At 37.8% G+C, this 22,674-nt stretch overlaps 1 protein-coding gene across 5 annotated transcripts in view; it reads right to left on the bottom strand.

The window, feature by feature from the left end:
- LOC126458580 (lethal(2) giant larvae protein homolog 1) overlaps nucleotides 1-22,674 on the bottom strand; it is a 354,490-nt gene that overhangs the window by 48,385 nt on the left and 283,431 nt on the right. For 3 of the 5 annotated variants that reach the window (XM_050095712.1, XM_050095714.1, XM_050095713.1), the window contains one exon: nucleotides 21,122-21,270. In XM_050095712.1, the coding sequence (XP_049951669.1) occupies nucleotides 21,122-21,270 (149 nt within the window). The remainder of the gene's footprint in view (nucleotides 1-21,121; nucleotides 21,271-22,674) is intronic. The other 2 variants (XR_007585663.1, XM_050095715.1) reach the window with 1 other exon arrangement.

Genomic DNA, 22,674 nt, shown 5'->3' with positions numbered 1-22,674 from the left:
GTCTTCACCAAACTGCATTTTCCCTCTTTATTTTCTATTGTGCCTGAGTGTGTTGTTTTACGTTTGTTAAAAAATTGATTTGCTGTTCTGTAGGCTAAATCAGTTCTTCTGTTTTGCAATTTTTCTTCCACTTCTCTGCACATTTCTTCAAGAAAATTTTCTTTTGCTTTCCTAGCTTCTCTATGAACTACATTTCTTAGCCTTCTGTATTATCTCCTCTTTTCTATAAGCTCAATAATATCTGCTGTAATCCATTTCCTCTTGTTTTTGGGTTCAGTTCTTCCAACTATATTTTCTGCTGCTTTGTATATACCAGATTTAATTTGATCCCAGTCTTCATTTACTCCACCATGTTGAAAATTCTTAGCTAGGTTATCTGTTTCATGAGCATAGCACTTTGCCAGTCCCTTAGTTTTCAGTTTTTCTAGTTCCCATTTAAGTTTTACTGGCTTCTTCTTCAAACATTTGAATCTCAGTGAACTTTTCATCAGGACCAGGTTATGATCACTGCCTGTGTCTGCAGATGGACAGCTCCCGCAATCTTTTATCTGGTTCCTAAAATGTGCTTTCACTAGAATGTAATCAATCTGTTGTCTCCTCGGGTCTCCACGGGCCTTCCATGTGTATCTTCTTCATTTGTGATGTTGGAAAAGTGTGTTTGCAACAACTAATTGGTTCCTCGAGCAGAACTCGATAAGCCGATCTCCTCTTTCATTTCTTCTTCCAAGTTTCATATTTGCCAACAATTCCTTCCTCCGGTTCTTCACCCCCAATTGCATTCCAGTCTCCCATGGCTATCAGGTTTTTATCTCCCTTAACATTTCTCATCACATTACCTATTTCTTCGTATATTTCGTCACCTCCTTCTTCGGATGTTGGCATGTATATTTGTATTATCACAGTTTACTTTGGTTTAGTTTCAAGTTTGACTAGTATTATTCGAGAGCTATATTGCACATATCCCTTGACACATGAGTCATAGTTTTTCCACAAAGTTATTCCAACTCCTCCCATACCTGGTCTATCTTGGTCAGTTCCGGTGTGAATGACTCTGTATTCTCCAGACCAGAAATCACCTGGCTGGGAGCCATCTCATCTCCGATATGCCTAGGATATCAATTTCCAGTCGTTCCATTTCAAGTTTTACATTTTGTAGCTTGCCACACTGAAGCAGTGTTCTCACATTCCAAGTGGCTATGTTAAAATTGGGATTCTTTTCCTTCACGTTGTCTGTAGCCTTTGCAGTCCCCACCCGGAGATCCGATTGGGGGACTATTTTATCTCCGGAAAATTTTATAGAAGATACTGACGTGGTTTACTGCTTATCTGCTATACTGATACCACTGATAAATAAGGTCAGGCCTGGTTGCAGCTACAAGGGCTCAAATATTTCCATTGTGTGTGGATTGTCTAACTAGTTGTTCAACGCAGTTTTTGGAAAACATGCTGAAAAGTATTTCACAATAATATCTGTTGTGCTACCTGCCGTGAATCCATAGATGTCCCACTCTGAACTCTGTAGATTAAAATCTCTTCCAACTAATACTGCATGATCTGGGTTTTACCACACTAATGAGCATTGACTTTTCTTGAATGATGCAACAACTGATACAATGATATCACGTGACTGGTAAAAACATGATTAACTTGAGTTCACCTAGACCTGCTACTTACGTCCAGGCAATTCAGTCAGGCCCAATTTCAACCTTGGTAGACAACATTTTTGTCAACAGTGATGAATGCTCTCCTTCCTGTGCTGTCTCATCCATTTCAACACAAATCACATGTTTACAAACACAATTACAAAACTTAACACACTTTACACTACACAAATTTTTGTTACTTATGAGCAGCAAAAGCAGGCCTACAGGTTAGCAATTCAGGTGTAAAATATAACGGAAAACGTTATAGAATCCCGCTTACAACAAGAACTTAGCACTCAATCAACTGCAGTATGCATTACATTATCTTAATCACAACAGAATGTAGCTTTATTGTATGCAAACTGCTCATAAACAAATGACTAGGGCGAAAGATTCTAAATCAAGCAGATTATGATTTACTCTTCTTTCTGGAAATAAAACTTAACAACAAGTGATTAAATTTTTAGAAAGAAAAACAGAACAATTAAGTGGTACTTTTAAGTTAACTGTGCCAGAATGTAAAGAAACATACCATTACAACCTGACCTTACGATTTTTCACATTTTCTGGACTAATACATAAAGGAAAGTGATACATGTAACAGAAAGCTTAGAAAAATGCACTGATGCATGTACTGAATGAGTAATTAGTACTGAACTACCTGCTATTACAATCTAAACAACTTATCTTTCTACAAGGCGTGTTTTTTTTAAGTAAGTACTGTTTCGAAACTAAAAAAAGACGTGCTAAGATATCTCAATAATTTTATTTTTACATGAAAGCCTGTACCTTAATCTACGCACTAACGCCGTTACAGTCCGATTCTTCCTTGTTTACGTTGTGTACCAAGTATTTAAGATGACTCCGATAATAGTGAATCCCGCCGACTGTGAAGTACGGGCTGTTATAAGATTTCTTAGTGCTAAAGGCCTAAAAGCGATCAATATTCATCGCGAGATCTGTGCAGTTTACGGAGAAAACATTATGAGTGATGGAATGGCAAGAAAGTGGGTGAGAGCATTTAAAGATGACCTCGAATGTGCATGATGAACAACAGAGTTGGTGTCCTTGGGTCGTTAATGAAAGTTTGGTGCAGGAAGTGGACAATACGGTGAGAGAAAACAGATACTTTACGATTTCCTCCTTGCGGGATGACTTTCCTAACGTTTCTTGTAGTGTTTTGTATGGCACTGTGACCGAGCACTTGAATTACCGAAAATGTGCACGTTGGGTACCGAAAATGTTGACGGATGTGCACAAAACCAAACGTTTAGACGGTGCTTTGAGTTTCCTTGAGCGGTACTACAATGACAGTGATGATTTCTTAACCCATATTGTTACGGGCAATAAAACATGGGTGGCCTACATCACACCAGAATCAAAGCAACAGTCCATGGAAGTTGAGCAAGGGCATCGTTTTGCTGCAAGACAATGCCCGTCCGCATGTGGCGAATCAGACCACAGATCCCATCACATCTTTTCGATGGGGAACTCTAGATCATCCTCTGTACAGCCCCGATCTTGCGCCCAGTGGCTACCATCTATTCCTGCACTTGAAGAAACACCTGGGAGGTCAGCGTCTTCAAGACGATGACGAAGTCAAAACAGTGGTGATGCGGTGGTTAACAAGTCAGGCGGCAGACTTCAATGCGGAGGGTATTGAAAAACTGGTACAACGTTATGACAAGTGCCTCAATATTGACGGAAATTATGTAGAAAAGTAGATTAAGGTACAGGCTCTCATGTAAAAATAAAACTATTGAGATATCTTAGCACATTTTTTTTTTTTAAATTTCAAAACGGTACTTACTTAAAAAAAAAAACACGCCTCGTATGTCAAAATAGTGAAAACAGCTAAACAGATCACAGTGGGTAGTGATCGGACTAGCAAAGTCAAATTGAGGCCTGCAGTGACAGAATCTACCACTCAGAAAAGCCAATCGGCAAATGTACTAGCAGCATTCTTTAAAAAACTAGAATTGAGGTCTTCAATAATGACCATGGTTTTAAGCCGCGTAAGAGAAATTTGAGTGTGGATCTCACATGTAGGATATACTGGAAGGTGCCCTGATAACAGAGCTCATGGATGGAACCAGTGACACCTCAAGTGTCCCATGCATCATGCCAGTTTCTCTGCTGCCACCACACCTCGAGGCAGCAGTCTGCAGGTGGCTGACCACGGCAATAAGCACCTTCAAATGTTCGCAAACTGCGATCAGCTGTTTCTGTGTGCACTCAAATAAATCCTACTATCTAGAAACAGAAACCCTGTCATCAGAACTTGAAGACCATGCAATGGTCTCCCGACTGTTGTGTTGTCCTCAGTCGTTCATCACTGGATTGCACTCCCAGCCATTGTTGTTGTTTAGACCTTGGAGTTGTCATCTCTCAATCAGGTAGCTCCTCAGTTGGCATCAAGAGGCTGAGTGTATCCTGGTCCAGTCCTCCCACCAAGAAAAAATTCCTGGCAGTTCATGGAATTGAATCTGGGTCCTCCACATGAGGGTCTCTTGAGTTGACCTCTCTGCTGTACGGGTGGACTATCCTACTATCTTAAGAATTAAAATATGAAAACAAATCGAGACACTAAAAATGTAACTTGCTAGTGTCCTGGTGCTTCACCATTGGGGGCAAATGGCTGACTGAGCTGTTGTGAATGGTCACTAGCTATCCAAAAAACTATTGTGCTACAGACTGCATGAACCTACATGTTACCATTGCTAAAACGTGATACTACACATGCCAAATACAAAAATATACAATGACTTTAAGTTACACTATGAAAGCACCAAAAACATATAAAGAATTTAAGAATTAAAGTATGAAAACAAACAAAAAAGCTAAATATGTCACTTGCCAGTATTCTGATGTTTCACTAACGAATGGATTCTGTGGCAGAACTTTCATTTTGTTAGCATGAAAGAAGAGGAAATTGTGACTCCACGGTTTCATTGGAAAAAGTAATGATGTGAAGTCGTGGTATGAAGTTAATAACACTGCTGCAATAAATTAACAGATCTTACTGAGCATCGAAGGACAGACTTAAGGGAGGTATAGCGGTTCCACCAAGGTAACTTTCATCTTATTCTGTGTGAAATCTAGTGAGTCAGCCAAACTTGCTGCTGACAAAGAAATTTAAAGAATGTTAAATGTGGGAAACATCCAGCAATCAGTAAGTACTGTAGTCCCACACATGCAGTAACAAAGCAGGATGGTATTGCCAAGATTGTATTGGATGCCAGAGAAATCAATAGGATCAACCCAAACATTTGATTTAACAGCATCAAATATTTGATAGAAATCATATTTTGTATTTTCAAAAATCCCCCCCCCCCCCCCCCCCCCCCCCCATGAACCAAGGACCTTGCTGTTGGTGGGGAGGACTGCCTGCCTCACTGACACAGATAACTATACCGTAAGTGCAACCACAATGGAGCGGTATCTGTGTGGTTTCTGAAGAGGGCAGCAGCCTTTTCAGTAGTTAAGGGGTAACAGTCTGGATGATTGACCAATCTGGCCTTGTAACATTAACCAAAACGGCCTTGCTGTGCTGGTACTGGAGCTGAAAGCAAGGGGAAACAACTACACCCATAATTTTTCCCGAGGGCATGCAGCTCTATTGTATGGTTAAATAATGATGGCATCCTCTTGGGTAAAATATTTTGGACGTAAAACAGTACACTATTCGGATTTCCAGGCAGGGACTACTCATGAGGACGTCATCAGGAGAAAGAAAACTGGCATTCTACGGGTCAGAGCATGGAATGTCAGATCTCTTAATCGGGCAGGCAGTTTAGAAAATTTAAAAAGGGAAATGGATGGATTAAAGTTAGATATAGCAGGAATTAGTGAAGTTTGGGGCACGAGGAACTTCCGGTCCAAAATTAAATAGGGGTAATGCAGGAGTAGATATAATAATGAGTAAAAAATAGGAACACGGATAAGCTATTATGAACAGCAAAATTAACACATTATTGCACCCAGGTAGACATGAAGTCCACACCCTCCACAGATGAGAAGAAGATTGAGTAAATGTATGATGAGTTAAAAGAAATTATTCAGATAGTTAAGGGAACCAAAAATTTAATAGTCATTGCGGGCTGGTATTCAGTAGTAGGAAAAAGAAGAGAAGGAGAAGTAGTAGGTGAATATGGACTCAGGGAAAGGAATGAAAGAGGAAGCCACCTGGCAGAATTTTGCACAAAGCATAGTTTAAGCACAGCTAACATTTGGTTTAAGAATCATAAGGGAAGGTTGTGCATGTGGAAGAGACGAGGAGACACCAGAAGATTTCAGATTGATTGATTATATACTGATTAGACAGAGTTTTAGGGGCCAGGTTTTAAATTGTAAGACATTTCCACAGGAAGATGTGGACTCTGACCACAAATTATTGGTTATAAACTGTAGATTAAAACTGAAGAACCTGCAAAAAGGTAGGAAGTTAAGGAGGTCGGTTTCAGAGGGAGCATTAGGGAACACTTGACAAGAACAGGGGAAAAGAATACAATAGAAGAAGAATGGGTAGCTTTGAGAGATGAAATAGTGAAGGCAGCAGAGAATCACGTACGCAAAATGTTGAGTAGAAATCCTTGGTTGACACAACAGATACTGAATTTAATCTATGAAAGGAGAAAATGTAAACATGCAATAAATGAAGCAGGCGAAAGTAAGTCTAAAAAAATGAGATTGACAAGAAGTGCAAAACGGCTAAACAGGACAGGCTAGAGGACAAATGTAAGGATGTTGAAGCATATATTGCTACGGGTAACATAGAAACTGCCTACAGGTAAAGACCTTTGGACAAAAGAGAACCAGGTCCCTGGTTTGAGACACACACACACACACACACACACACACACACACACACACACACACACACACACACACCAAGAACTCAGATGGAAAACCAGTTCCAAGCAAAGAAGGGAAAAGGTGGAAGGAGTATATAGAAGCTCTACACAAGAGAGATGTCCTTGGGGGCAATAATATTATGGAAATTTAAGAGGACATAAAGGAAGATGACAAGGGAGATATGATATTGCGTGAAGAATTTCACAAAGAACTGAAAGACTTAAGGGCACATTGTACATGAAATTCGTTGAAATTTGACATTTTCTGTTTTCCACTCCATAATGTATTTTGGACTTTCCTGAACATTTTGATATATAATACATTAAAATCAGACAATTGTGAGACCTTCAAATAATATTTTGAATGTTGAAGCGTGACTATCAAATTTCGCGGCTATGCACATACTGCCACAGTTTAGCAGTCATATCTTGGGAATCACACAATCTAGAAGGCTGTGAATTGCTTTGTTTTGTGTCTACTGCTATGTTTCAGAAGTTGGCTTTACGGATAAACAAATCAGTCCTTTGCTTCTGATATTAGTTTTCATTGAAAGTAGTGTGATTATCAGCTATTTTTGTAGTAAGCTAACTTCAATTGCTTTTTATACGTAAATAAAATGACTAACCGTAAAAGTAACTTCAAGAAATGCAAATTTGCAGGTAACAGATATGAGAGACCTGCATTTTCTTCTGAAGTACTTGGAAACACGTGTGCTAACAGTGAAGGAAACCATGATTATGTTTCTGAAGTGACCACGCCCCCAGTGTATCCAAAAGGAAAGTAACTTTAGGAACAAGTGACAGTGATAAAAGTATCGATATCATGGACAGTAATGGAGTTAGTCAAACCTATTTATAGAGATTTGGCAAATCCTGAGCTACTAAAGAAGTGCTTACTTGGGAAGACCCAGAATGTAATTGAGTCCTTCAATAACGTCGTGCGGTGCCGTGTGCCTAAAAATGTATTTGGTGGCCTTGTGACTCTAAAGTTGGCAGTGTCTGATGCTGTAATAACTTTTAATGGAGGGAACTAAGAAAGACTTAGGGTTCTGGAGAACATACAGGTAAGATCTGGACAGAACACAGCTAAAGGACTGTGAGAACTGGATGAGCTTTGTGTATGTGGAGCAGAGGTAGCTGCCCCGCAAATGACAAAAAGAAGCAAGAAAGTAAAAGGAGAGGCAAGCACTGGACTTTTGGGGTGCTGAAGAAGACACAGAATATGGGCCAGCGCAATTATGGTGCATAAAAGACGCAGAAATGTAAGTCTGTAAAACAAGTTTTAAACCTCAATACCTCTGAACCACATTTTTTGCAATAAATGACCCATTTTCTAAAAAAAGTACTGATGGTAGAGACATGAAATTTTCACAGCATGCCAAGTGTGAGAGTCAACACATATGGAACTAAAATAATTAAAATATCCTGAGTTGTTTTGTTTTTCTGTTCATTTATTTACAAAATTCTTCAAAAAATTGAGTGTTTAAGAGGAGGGGGGAGGGGGGGAGAGAGAACAACAACAACAACATGCCCCACAATACAATTTTTAAAAAGTTTCCAAGATAATGAGTCACAAAATTCGATAATTTAACTTTGGCGGCATAGGACATACAATGTTCCCATAATTCGAAACAAGGCCCTGGGAGTAGACAATATTCCATTAGAGATACTGATAGCCTTGGGATAGCCAGGCACGACAAAACTCTTCCATCTGGTGAGCAGGCGGACGAAATACCCTCATACTTCAAAAAGAATACAATAATTCCAATATCAAAGAAAACAGGCGTTGACAGGTGTGAAAATTACCGAACTATCTGTTTAATAAGTCACCGTTGCAAAATACTAACACATATTTTTTTACTGATGAATGGATAAACTGGTAGAAGCCGACCTCGGGGAAGATCAGTTCGGACGCCGTAGAAATGTAGAAACACGTGATGCAATACTGACCCTATGACTACTTACAGAAGATAAACCTATGTTTATGGCATTTTTAGATTTACAGAAAGGTTTTGACAATGTTGGCTGAAATATACTATTTCAAATTCTAAAAGTGGCAGGGATAAATACAGGGAGCGAAGCTATTAACAATTTGTACAGAAACCAGATGGCAATTATAAGAGTCGAGGGGTATGAAAGGGAAGCAGTGGTAGAGAAGGAAGTAAGACAGTTGTACCCTATCCCCGGTGTTATTCACTCTACATATTGAGGCAGTGGCAAAGCAACTAAAAGAAACATTTGGAGTAGGAACTAGCGTCCAGGGAGAAGAAATAAAAACTTTGACGATGACATTGTAATTTTGTCAGAGACAGCAAAAGACTTGGAAGAGCAATTGAATGGAATGGGCAGTATCTTGAGAGGAAGATATAAGATGAACATCAACAAAAGTAAAACAAGGATAATGGAAAGTAGTTGAATTAAATCAGGTGATGCTGAGAGAATTAGATTAAGACATGAGATACACAAAGTAGTAAATGAGATTTCGTGTTTGGGAAGCAAAATAACTGATGATCCTCGAAGTAGGGAGGGTATAAAATGTAGACTGGCAATGGGGAGAAATGTGTTTCTAAAGAAGAGAAATTTGTTAACATCAAATATAGATTTAAGCATCAGGAAGTACTTTCTGGAGTATTTGTAAGGAATGCAGTCATGTATGGAAGTGAAACGTGGACAATAAACAGTTTACACAAGAAAAGAACAGAGGCTTTTGGAATGTAGTCCACCAGAAAAATGCTGAAGATTAGATGGGTAGATCATGTAACTAATGAGGAGGTACTGAACAGAATTGGGGAGAAGAGAAATTTGTTGTACAACCTGACTAAAAGAAGGGATCGGTGGGTAGGGGACATTCTGAGGCATCAAGGAATCACCAATTTGGTACTGCAAGGAAGCGTGTGGGTTAAAAACCGTAGAGGGAGACCAAGAGATGAATACAGTAAGCACATTCAGAGGGATGTAGGTTGCATAGCTACTAGGAGATGAAGGGACTTGCACAGATGGATTAGCATGGAGAGCTGAATAAAACCAGTCTTTGGACAGAAAACAACAACAAAATATCATGTTCCAGAATTTCCTACGTGACTGTTGTAGTGCATTATATTTTTATTTCCACTTAAATAGTTTGTGTAGCTCCAGTGAGTTCACTCTGCAAAGTGTTGTGCCACATATTGTTTGTGTGTATATGGTGCACGTGTTGAATACTAAAACTAATGCAATGTGAGTGCAGTAACCTCTACCTATACACAGCATGTGATCATTTTGCTGCCTTATAGCTAATGTTGTCACAACATGTCTGCCTGAGTCGTGGCAGCACTAAGGCTGCTGACTACCGCACTCCACCCATTCACTGCAGGTGTGCATGCGCTGGTGTATGCTCATGCACTGTAACAGCTGAGCCGCCTGTTGGTAGCTCTACTGATCTGACACCTGCTACCAACCACCACAATTGCCAGCACTTCTCTGTCAAAAATGTTGTGCAGGCAGCTGCTACAAAGCTCATGCCATTTTCCCCAGCTGTGTGACTGCCAGGCGGTGTACCACCTAAACAACGTACTACGACCGCTGCTTTGATGGATGCCATGTGTACTCCACGATGTGATGTACTCCTAACAGTGCATTCCGTGACCTCTGCTACATGATGTCCTCTTTGCTACAATATCTCCAAAGCACATGTATCTACAATGAAGTTTAAAAGCAGAGAATATTTCAGCAGTGAATTACATAATGCATCATGAAAGTAAATTGATATAAAATGGGAATTTACCACTGTTGAAGGTATTTTTGAACCACACTCTAATCTTTATTGTGAACTTAATGAGCCAATGTTTGAGTTCTTTTTTCTGACATGCTGTATAACGTAATGATTTATTAATATTGTTTGATTGCGTCTCCATTTATCTCCTTCCACTACAATTCATATACTCCCGTCTGGTGTTTTCTGCATCTTCTGATCTATCCTTTTCATGTAATTAAATTTTATAAATAAAAAAATTATTAGGGTAAATTTTTGCATCTCAACTGTTACAGCAAACAACTGCACCGACTGATGAGAATCTTAAGCCATGCAACCTAAGTGTTTAGAGATTGTGTTTGCTTTAATTTGACTTAACTGCATAAAAGACTGAGTGTTTATACAGAAGTAGTTGAGCTTGTTTACATGAAGGTGGCCTTTGTTTCTAATTACTAACTATATGAGTGCTTATCTTCTTGATTATTTAGTTGTGACCACAGCTTCAAAGTCAGATCAGATTCCTCCTTTTTCTCCTCTCTGTGTTCCACTGACAAGTTTTCTATGTACATGCATGTTACTACTTAGATGTTGCCTTCAAAATTTTATGGTTTTGTTAACATATGTCTTCCCACTGATTGAAGTTATGTTAATTAGACAATATATGCATTACATATAGGGAAGCCACAACGTCCATGATAGATTGTTCTTTCTTGCTCTTTGTAAACATTCTTGGACAACTTAAATGTTTCGTTTGGGGGTTGTTTTTAAATTTATTCCCTTACATTTCACTTAAGCATGAGGAATCGAAAGCCAAGAATTTAAGAATTTACCAATGATTTCCCTCTTTCATTAGGGAACAAATATAGTCTCTGTGAGCAACAGCAACTTGTGGTTAAACCTCTCTGGTTACAACTATCAGATACAACGCGGCTCGCTTTGAGCGCGCAGTGCAGCATTCGTGTATATTGATTAGAGCCAGCCAGTCATTAAGATAAAGGTGCCATAACACGTGCTGGGCCACAAGTGCAAATAGTGTTTAATGTTAGTGCAAGGGTAGGGAATGTCATCACGGAATGAATCATTTCAGAATGCAAGATATTATTAAAATAGCGTGGCACGATTTCATTATCTGATTTCATAACTGTCACCTACAAAGGCATTCATTCATAAATATATAGTTGCATCTTAGTCTGTTTTAAGGACTGCACTTCATCCATCAGTAGGTAAGTGTAATTAGTTAGTCAACAAGTCACTATTACAAAAGAAGATGTGTTGTTACCAATTAATTGTCTTAGAGGAGGAGGGGGTCTCACAAATCATGGCTTGGTGTGGAACAAAAGGCTTCCATTATGTTGGTAAGAGCAAAGCTAAAACTACAATGTAAAAGGATTTCACAAATTTATCAAAAAATATACTGGTTCCATTAGCACTAACATATGTGCTGCACTTACCCGCAAATGTGAATATGTTTACAGCAACAACACTTACATACATTTACTGCATGCTGTATCTGTGGACAATACCAGAGGAATATGTCCTCATTTGTTGACAGCATTCTGTAGGTTGTTCATAATAGCAAACAGTTTGCAGCAAAAAATGCATTTCACACTAGCGAAGATGACCAATTACTTTACAGTCCGTGTTCACTGAATATGGTTTCATTCTGGTCCATACTGCCACCTCGAAATATGGACTTTTTTAAAGTACCCTGTATCTTTATCTTACTGTATCGTGTGCCAGCAACGCCAACAGGTGGTATTCAGTTTTGCAGTTGGCAGTGGTCATATCATTTTGGCTCATCAGTGTATATAAAATAACCTGGAAGTAATTCCAGTAATTTGTAGGGAGAGTATATAAACAATAGTCACAATTTTTCGTCAGCGCACTTCGCCAAAATATCCGTGCAGATGCTGCTATAGACTACTAGTTTGTTGTTATTCGACTTTTCTCACATCCGTCAAGGCTTTCCTTCAAGGTGGAATTTATGAAATATAATGAATGAATTAATGAATGAATGAGTGGATGAATACTCTTAGTATAAGCAATATTTGATGAGGAATAGTAGAATTTATTCACTAACTTCTAAAAACAATCGCTGGACTATGCCCGATATACTATGGAACTTCGATTTTATATTATCCAATTTTATGTTTCTCACAATTATACACCATAAATTCATAGCCCCTGTGAAAACCCCATAGGATTAATGCTAAAAATTTCCTGATTCTATGCTTCTTCCCAGTAAGGTTTACTTCGATTTTACATTCTTACCTGACGTCTCACTTGACTTCGTCCCATTTTCTTTGTATTGACATTTGATGTGAGTGAACAACGAGTTATAAGTGGCACAAAAGACAGATGGTTCACACCACGGTTGGTGGCTAGGTTGAGGGAATATTTTTGGCCGTTGTGGAGAGGGGAGACGTGAGAGAGGAAATGCTGACATAATCCACGAGAGGCGTTGCCAACGCAACTTGCAACGTTTAGCTTCACTGCGCAATTATGATACAACTACTGCTAAGTTGCAGCAGCAATGGAAAAAAAAAGGACCATCGACGCAAAGTGTTCCGGACGGAGCCAACACGTGACAAATGGGCCAACGTGCCACCCTTTCCTGGGCCATTTGTGTACCTCAGTCTTGTTTCTTTTTGCATGTATTTCTGATGTGCTGTATTCAGTAACAGTGTCAATCATCAACCTTTTAAACTGAAGCACAAGTCTCTAAGAATATGCTTACAGACCTAAGCCTATTAAGCATTGCAAATTCCTGAAGTATTGGATTATAAAATATAAGCAGGCACACAAGCTATAAATCAAAGTCGATGTGAGAATTTCATTCTTATCCTCCTAAGTAGCAATTTTCCCAACACTCAGTAAATTCAACCGACATAACCAAATCTCAAATCCGTAAACAAAGAAGAAAGAAATTTCAAAATTTTATGTCATATAACTGATCTATTAGGGAAAAAGTGGGTTTTGCCATTAGTAATACTGCTGGGTACATAACTGAAAAAGCTATCACTTTTGCTAATGATGTATGACGTAATTGATCCATTTCCCAACACACTACTGTCACAAATTTTACCTTAAAAAACACGCCGTTTTGAGGGTTCTTTAATTTTATGTTCATCTTGCAAACAGCAAAAATTAATAGCCTATACTGTGGAATAAACTGAAAACCATGAAATATGGTGAAAACTGCCGAATTATAACATCTCGGATGTTTGTTTTCCACCTGCAGCCAATAGTTGTATAGCACAGTGAGGTCATGCTAATGCAGTGGCTTCAAGCATGTACAATGATAAACAACAAGCTTACTTGTCGGCTCATTCCAAGGTAGGGCTGATGTGATCAATGTATAGCAATGGAGTGACCACAGCTTCCATTTCAGTTTAATTTATATAGGTATACTGTGTATGCCCTACACTACCATGCATTTATTTTACTTACAGTAGTTCTGCTAGGAGCCTACCGACAGAATACGAAATGTATCGTGCCTCTACTGACTACAGCCAACATAGGCTACTCCATCTGCTATGTGTGGCACTACAATTAACAGGTCATGTTCAATGAATGGTTGTGCAATAGCTTGTCTGTCTTTTGCAATAGTCCTCAATGGTATTTTATGTGTTGTGATGGCAGACAGATTTTTATGAAGGTAACGAATTGCTGGGACAGGAAAACATCACTGAAATCACAGCAGACGTAACTTTATTTCATGTTCACACGTATAAGTAAGTACCACATGTGAAGGAAGTGTGCATATACATCCTTTCACAAAATCTGTTGTGTTTACGCTGCAGCAAATGACGAGTTCAAAGCATAAACAGTGAGTGTTGGAAATACTGCTCCACTTTACTCAGCACAATGAACAAGGAAGTTTACAAGCAATACACTACAGGTCACAGTGCTCGTGTCATGAGAGTATGCTGCACTGCTATTGGCTACAGAAGGAAAATTTCGTCTTGGTGTAGCAATTTTAATGGCCAGTAATGTAATTTCCTTCACTTATACAGATTTTATATCATGTATTGGAGAGGATTATGATTTTTAATCGTATAAGCCAACTACATATGTTTTTACTCGTATTTTGGAGGTTTTTAATGTTTTCCTCAGTTCTGCATTTTTTAAGTCTGGATTGTATGATCTAGGGGTTTCAGTGTATACACAAATTAGAAAACCACTGACTATAGCTACTAAAAACAATGGAAGGGACAAAGGCAACCTTTCACTGTATAATTGGTGTGCTGGTTGGTAGACACCCATCAATTCCACGCAATTATGTTTGAGGCTTTTCATATGTAATTAATACTTAAAACTGTTACGGGGTAACATCCAACATTAATCCTGCCGATTCCAAAATTGTTCTTTCATTTCTGAACCCTTACAACTGAATACACTCAATATTTTCTGTTCATATACATTTATAATGATAACATCTTCCACTGTGTTATTAGTTTTATTTACCTATGACATGTTTTGGTGATACGAATGTCATCCTACACAGTCTACATTAAATAATGCATTATACTACACAATTTCACCATTCCTGAACCTATCATGTAACACGATTAGTCCACAAGTGCCTGCTTAATTATCTCAACTGTTCTTCTTAGATACACAATTTTCTCTACGTTGCTTTGTTACCAATAGGATGTCACTCTCTCTGCACATCAAGCTTATTGGGATCCCTCTCCAGTTCTCATACTTCACTTAGTTTGATGAAGTGTGTAGACTAGAGCATCATAGGTAGCCTTATTTAATCTATTATATTGCAATATAATGTAATTGGCCAGGTAAAAAATCTACTCACCAAACATCAGCAGAAAACACATAAAAGGAGGTGTGGTGTCACAAGGCTTAGCCCTGTCCCACCCCACATTAAATCGACCAAGACTTATACGAATAATTGTAAGAACAGTTATTAGTATTATGTTCTTTAAGTTTGTTTTTGGGTTTTCAGAAATACTATGGGAAGAAAGTTTATTTATGTTGCAGATAACGTGGAAGACGTTGCCCAACGATCACCACGAAAGTTCGACGTAGCGGCAAGTGGGCAAGGAATAAAACGAATGCTGCAAACTACCGCGAGCCATGGAAGAGCCTGGGCCACGAGGGCATCGAGCTTCCTAGGTCGTTGTTGGACAACATCAAAGGAAGAGATATTCTGCTTCCTCTTTGTAAACAGATCGATCGAGTCTTAAAAGGTTCATGTAAAACGTATAGGTGGGTGACACATTAGGTGGGACCCGATGCCTGTAATACTTCCACAGTTATTAAAAAGTTGTTAAACGGCAAAACCAATAGTTCATCATTTATATAGATAAAAAGTAGTAAAGATATAGGAAAGGGAGAGTTGCGGCATCAGAACTAAAAGTGATACATCGCTCAGCAACGAAGGAGGACGTAAACAGCGGGCGTTATGTGGTGAAAACAAATCAACTGATAAAATAATAAGTCTGTAATTAAGCATAAAGCCATGTAACACTGCAGAGGTTATAATTAGGCAAGCTTTCGGAGCCAGTGGCTCCTCCTCCCGGCAAAAGGGTTGAAGGGGAAGGAAGAGGGGTGAAGGAAGAGGACTGGAGAGGTCTAGAAAAGGGGAAAAATCTAGCCTGCAGGCAGAATTGAACCTTGATCCTTTTCCTTTACGCCCTCTTTCTTCCGCTTCTGCCAGAAAGGAGGAGACATTGGCTCTGAAAGCTTGCCTAATTATAACCTCCTTTTATGCGTTTGTTCTGCTGCTGCTTGGCGAGCAGATTTTTTCTATCTACCAAATTACATTACATTATCAAAAACTGATTGCTTTCATTGTTCTATGTTACTACAAATAACATTCTTACTCTTTATTAATACTTTTTACCATATGTTTCAGTTTTAACCAACTTAGCTACAAGTGTTATATCCCACCCCCTTGCAAGTGACACATTGTACACTACAGCATCTGACAGTGACTGTCACAAGAGGAACACAGTCCTCCTAAGGTTATTGTAGCCTAATAGGTTTCAGACCTTTCTGCACAACCCTATGCTAAACAAAACCCTATTCATTCAGGATAACATGGCCCGTACGCAGAAATACATTCTTGTTCTTAGCACTTTGCAAATCCACCACTTTGTTCTGAAGGGGTGACGGCCTCAACTGCTTGTTGCTCATTGAGCCATGTGCTTCATCAGTTATGGTCAATTCGTTCCCTGCCCACATTAAACACAGTGCAGGAACAGATGCAACCTTTCTGAAACAATGTAAAAAGAACTATATGGCAAAAAAATTATTCTTACACAACCCATAGCCTCATTCGTCACCTTCATGATATGAACTGTCTGTCATTTCCTGTTATTGCATGATATGAACTGTCTGTCATTTCCTGTTATTGTGATATTTCTGTATTGAGAAAGGTACCACGTAAAATTTGAATATGTTGCAATGAAAAATAGTGGTCCCTATGAGTTTGCACTTGGTGCATGTTAGACCACATATTCCTGCATAAGAAATGGAACTAACATGTTGAATTTTTGAGGCGAGATCTATATCTATCGCCAATCACGAGAAATTTTTTTTATATAATGCATACGCTTTCAATTGTGTGTGCAAATGCAGTAGAATGCCAGTGAAATATTCATAACATACTCCGCATCTCAAACAGTTCAAGATACCGAAAAGAATTTTAGACAAATGATAGCAGATAGTAATTTGCCATAAAGCTAATACGCAAAAATTTCTGAGAGATAGGAGTGATTACAGATTTTTTTGGTTAAACAATATAATTATTTTAACAGCTATTGATAGCTGGTGAAATAAGAAAAAGTATGCTGTTGCAACAACATAAATGAAGGAATCTTACTTTTATTTTTATAATGAGCATGACTTTTTCATAAGTTATTAACCTTCTTTCTCAATGGTTTAATTAATAGTAAACTATTTCAGGATTCTGTCGCAGTTATGGCTGCATTAGTATGTTAGTGAGGTGGAACTGCACAAACCCCACGTATATTACCGGTAGGCTTTAGCCATTTTTATTATCTTTCCAATTGGACGATCAACCAAGAATCATTTTCAAGCGGATATCTTAAGCTTCCATCTTCATTTCACATTGTAAAATGTCACTGGTAATGTGGACAGGTGTAATCATACTTCTGTACTTATTTGGCATAAAAACAGTACACTAGTGTACATGACTACGTCCATTAACTGACACAAACAGCTAATGAACAGTCTAATATAGTTAATGTTCCATCACATAAAGAAGTAAATGTAGATATTCTTTTGTATAGTATGATAAATGTTATATTTGCCTAAAGATTTTGAATTGTATCACCAATACTGGTTACAAATAAAAAAGTAATACAAGCAGCTTAAGGTATTATTATTCCACATAATATTTTCTGTTCTCAAATTACAATGAACTTCCTTGGTGGTCTCTACAGCTTGTTCTTTTATCTTTTGCTTTGTCTGTCTCATGCGTTATTTTCCTTGTATCATGTGAGCTGATAAACCAAATGCACCAAGTCTGATGGTCACCTCAAAGAGAGCGACATAATCTGATTGTCAATTCAAATAAGAGTCTTCAAGCTGTAATTAATAGATTTCAGCTATCAGTAGCCCTTTTGAAATTTTATTGGCAGATCTAGATTTCAGCTAAAAACTAGCCATTCTCAATGCACTATCATTTTTGATCAATGCATACCTACTATGATTATTCAATGAACTGTGGATGAAGCCCGACCAACAGGCATTACATGCATTGATCAGAAATGATAGTGCATTGAGAATGGCTAGTTTCTAGCTGAAATCTAGATCTGCCAATAAAATTTCAAAAGGACGACTGACAGCTGAAATCTATTATTTACAAGTCAATATAACAGTCGCTGCGTGCAACAACCTCTGAATGGAGGGTAACCTGATGAAGTCTTCAAGTTTATTAGAGGTGTCTGGTTAGTTAGCCGTTATGTGCATTATCACTAATAAAAAATTAGTGTTACTCATACTTAGTTGCATTCTTCAACTGTTTTAGGATGTTCCTTTTCTTACATCTCTTATAACATATTATAACTTAAACTTCCTGTAATACTTCTGCAAATATTCATCAATTCACCATAATTTTCAGACTAAGAAGAACTCTTTACGAGCCTCCTACTACCAATGTAGGAAACTGTTGCCCTGATGACTAATTTATGTCAACTCTTCTTTCTTCCTGTCCATCTCAAACGTGCAAGTATGTACAAGGTTCCCCCCTCCCCATATCTAACTCACTAAATGTTAAACCAGTACAGCCTGATTGCTATTCTATTCTCTCAAAACTACCACACTTTCTGCAGCAATAAACGACTATCATAAAGGATCGTTTTAACACTAGCAGTAGATGATACCACATTTCCGAAAATTAACGTAAGGGACCAATTTATTTCCTTATTTTGCCAAACACTTTGAACACATTCTCGACAACTGTGTATTTATATTCTGCAAAAGGGAACTAGTTCTTTGACATGTAAGTTATCATAAATAGGATCCAATACGTACTACTCCCCCCCCCCCCCCCCCCCTTCCCGTTTCACCCTCAAATCAGTCAACAATCTGCTGTGCGTGTTCTGTTTGCTTTTCTTATAATCTCATTACTGCTTCCTTAATATGTATTCCTTTCCTTCTTAGTCTGACCTCTTTTTCAGTTCTCATCTTTCATTTATTTCATTTCTATGCTATTTTTGCATACACACTCCTTGCTGAAAATTGAAAACACTTTGCAGATGTCCTGGCACCATGACAGAAAAAAAAAAAAAAAAAAAAAAAAAAAGAAAAAAAAAAAAAAAAGAAAAAAAAAGAAAGAAAAAAAAAGGGCGTACTTAATACAAGGGCGTGCTGAAAAGTAATGAGTGTGAAAATTTTGCATTAAAATCCTTTAAGCTTTTTGAATAAAAAACAAACATTATTAAGATTCTACGTAAGTATTCTTCATGTCTACATATATATTTCACACTGTAGGCACCCTGACGACAAACACATTTCTCCTATTGAGAGACCAGTTCCTTGATACTGTCACTGTAGAATTTTTGAGTTTGTTGACAGATAAACATCTCCACCTCTGCTTGCATAATATCACCACTATTTAAGTCAAGTTCTTAAAAAATATTCTCTAAGTTTTGAAAACAGATGAAAATCAGATAGGGACAAGTCAGAACTACATGGAGGATGATCTATGACAGTGAACCCAAAGCGCCGGATTGTTGCAGATGTGAGCATGGACTGGCACTGTCGTGCCGAAGGAGATTGTGCTCCATGTGTGGACAACCTCTTCGAATTGGAAACTCCATTACAGCATGCTGTTTCTCTCACACTGACATAACTACGTTGCACACCATGTTATAAGCTACAATTCTGAACCCACTACTAGCAGGGTGCTGCAAATGTGCTGACGCAAAGAATAAAGATGAAGAAAGTTACTAATATTTGTTTTATTCAAAAAGCTTTAAGAGTTTTCACTAAAAACTTCAGAAGCATCACTTTTCAGGAGGCCCTCCTACCTATCGCTTATTATCAAATAAACAAAGATTTAAATCTCTGGCAATAACACTCAACTTCTGCTTTTTAGTCTCTCATCCCATGCACTACACATTATTTTCATTTTTCTCATTCTTATGTTCATCCAGTAATGGATCAACTTTTCTGACATCAATTCTTACACCTCTCCTACTAGTATTTCCTATCTATAAATTGATTCCTGATGACATACTCCTGAGGTGAATGGATATCTTCAATAATTTCTCTCAATTACTTCTTGTACTGATTACATATTTCTAACTTGTGTCGGGAATATCTCAAATTTAATCTTGCCTCGACATTTAAACTGATGGTACTATTTAACTGCCACTATCATACAAGCCAAAGCAAAGTGCATAGCATAACTGGTGCAGATAGGTGTAGAGGCGTTGGATGTAGTCAAGGGAGGAAGGATGATTTGAGACAGGTGCACATTGATTATGAAGATCAGTAGTTGTTAGTGATAGAATAGATGACGTTTCTGCCTACACATGGAATTATCAGTAATGGTCATGCAATATTTCTAATTACTCTAGTTTGATTGCCTGATAAACTGTGCATGCAACTGTAATTGATTTAACACAAGGTGAGAACAGTTTGTACACAGCAAAAACTTCACCTTAGAATGTTCATAAAAACACCCTGCAAAATGTAACTGCAACATATTTTGTTTTAACAAATTACTGTGAATGACTGTGTAAGTTGACAGTATACAATTGCTGGAAAGTCATTTAAAAAAAATGGAAAATTTGTCTCGGCTAAGAAATACGTATTAGAGCATTTGGGGGGGGGGGATAGAGAGAGACTGTAGAATTTTATATTTCCTGTGAGTGATATGCCCAGAGGAAAGCTCAAAGCTATCAACAACAAAGCTACCATACTTATTATAGGGCATAAAACTGTAAAAGTATATTGAAAGAAATCACATGCAATACACACAAAAAGGAAATGATGTTTTGTTATTTCTCATATGTAGAAAAGCAAACCATACATACAACTTTGTGAGAAAAATGCGAAATAAAAAAATACAAAAGCTTTTAACTTTTTAAGATTGCCACCTTAAGTCATTTAAATAAATGAATAAAATGCTTAAATTTACAGATGAGATAGTAAAATAATACTGAAGTATTCTAATGCCTTCATAAAATTAGATAAGAGCATTGTAGCGTAATACACAGGGAGCTTTACACTAAATTGCCAGTGGCACTGGCAACTCCAGTATATTTCAATATACAGATAAACAATCCTCATTTTGTGAAGCAGCTGACAAATTAATACTACTCTCTGTACAGTACAGTTGTTTCATCATGCATTTCAGATGCAGTAAAAGAGGAGGAATGTATAAAGTAAGAGAAACTAACTGTCAGCAGAGTTGATGACCGTTGTTTCACTACTGCTGATGATGGTGGTCTTCATCACAACTGACTGCATCTCTGTTGTCCGGGAGTTCAGCTCCAGCCTCTCCGTTTTCAACTCTGTAACACGGCCATCCTCTGTGGCTGTGGATGTGCTGCAACATCACCAGCTACATACAAATCTGATACTATAATGTACAGCACTGTTTCTTATCATTTCAGAAAGTATTGTTTCACATAATGATGTGAGTTTTCAATGTGGTGTATTTCTTCCAAAGCCCTATATGTAGTAAGAAATTATAAAAAAAATTAGAATAATACATTAAAAACCTGTCACCATTAATTTTATCACCAGATTTTTTTTTTTTTTTTAAATACTGCAGTACCAAAACTGAATTATAATCTGTGAGTGTGAGTTGTTCCAAGAATATATTTGAAAAAGTATGTACAGCAAACACTGTGCAGTAGTGGAAATAAGATAAACACAAGGTTTATTTCATCAAATGCCTGCCAGTGAAGTAAAATGTTACCTGTCTGTCAGTTTATGATCAGTTTGGACCTTGTGGCATCCAATACATCATTCAATAGATTCCGATGCACTAACACAGTGCAGGAAGTAAGTCAACATCTTTTCATTCCAAAGGGCGTCTGAAATTGAGTGTCAATTTGAAATGGTAGAATTTGCAATACTAAATGGCCATGGCACTGCTTAAAGAACCATTCAGATACGATGCACTCATGGAGTCAGCAGCATAATAGAATAAAAATCAACAGACGATGATTTCTCCAGGGGCTGATGGTACGAGCATTGCTTACTGGAGGTCAAATTTGACTTTAGTTCTGAGATTTAACTCTGTTCATGATTCCACTCCATTGTGCGACACTACGATTTGGTCCAATTAAGGAGGTTCAGTGTTGATCTAAATGCTTAGAAACCCTGCTAAAATTGGCTACTGACACAATTATTGTGTTTTGACATCAGTATTTACTACTGAAGATATAGTGTTAGAAAAAATGTTAAACAAACAAGACACAACAAAGGCAACAACAAAGGCAACAAACTGATAAAAGTTACACAATGAAGAAGAACAGGTATGGATAAAAGTTGCTGTTGATTTTAATTCACAGAATATAAGAGAACTTGTGACCGTAAATGTCTGAAAATGTGTTATGACAATATTAAGAAAAGGAATAAGAAAACATTCACAGATGAGAGCGTATAATTGTAAGATGCGTTTGACATTCATTAAATTTCATCTGTATGTAAATTACATATGCTATGTAAACTGGAGCAAAAACAATATCAAAACTTTTCGAAGTCGAAATGCATAAAGCTGGAAGCAGTAATTTTGTCAGGCTTACTGTTATCAGAAATGGGCAGAAGCTAAATGCACGCCTGAAGCCCCAATTTATTCCTATTTCCCACCACTACAATGATAATGGCGATTATCATCTCCAAGTTATATATGGTGAGATTGCATACATTTTAATACCCCCAGATACATTTTTAGGGTTGTGTACCTCTGGAGGTAAAATGAAACCCTTAAAGGATCACTTTT

The sequence above is a fragment of the Schistocerca serialis genome, chromosome 2 (genome assembly GCF_023864345.2).
Source record: "Schistocerca serialis cubense isolate TAMUIC-IGC-003099 chromosome 2, iqSchSeri2.2, whole genome shotgun sequence".
Lineage (NCBI taxonomy): Eukaryota > Metazoa > Arthropoda > Insecta > Orthoptera > Acrididae > Schistocerca > Schistocerca serialis.
The sequence above is the reverse complement of the archived record's forward strand: the minus strand, read 5'-3'. Positions and strand labels throughout refer to the sequence as shown.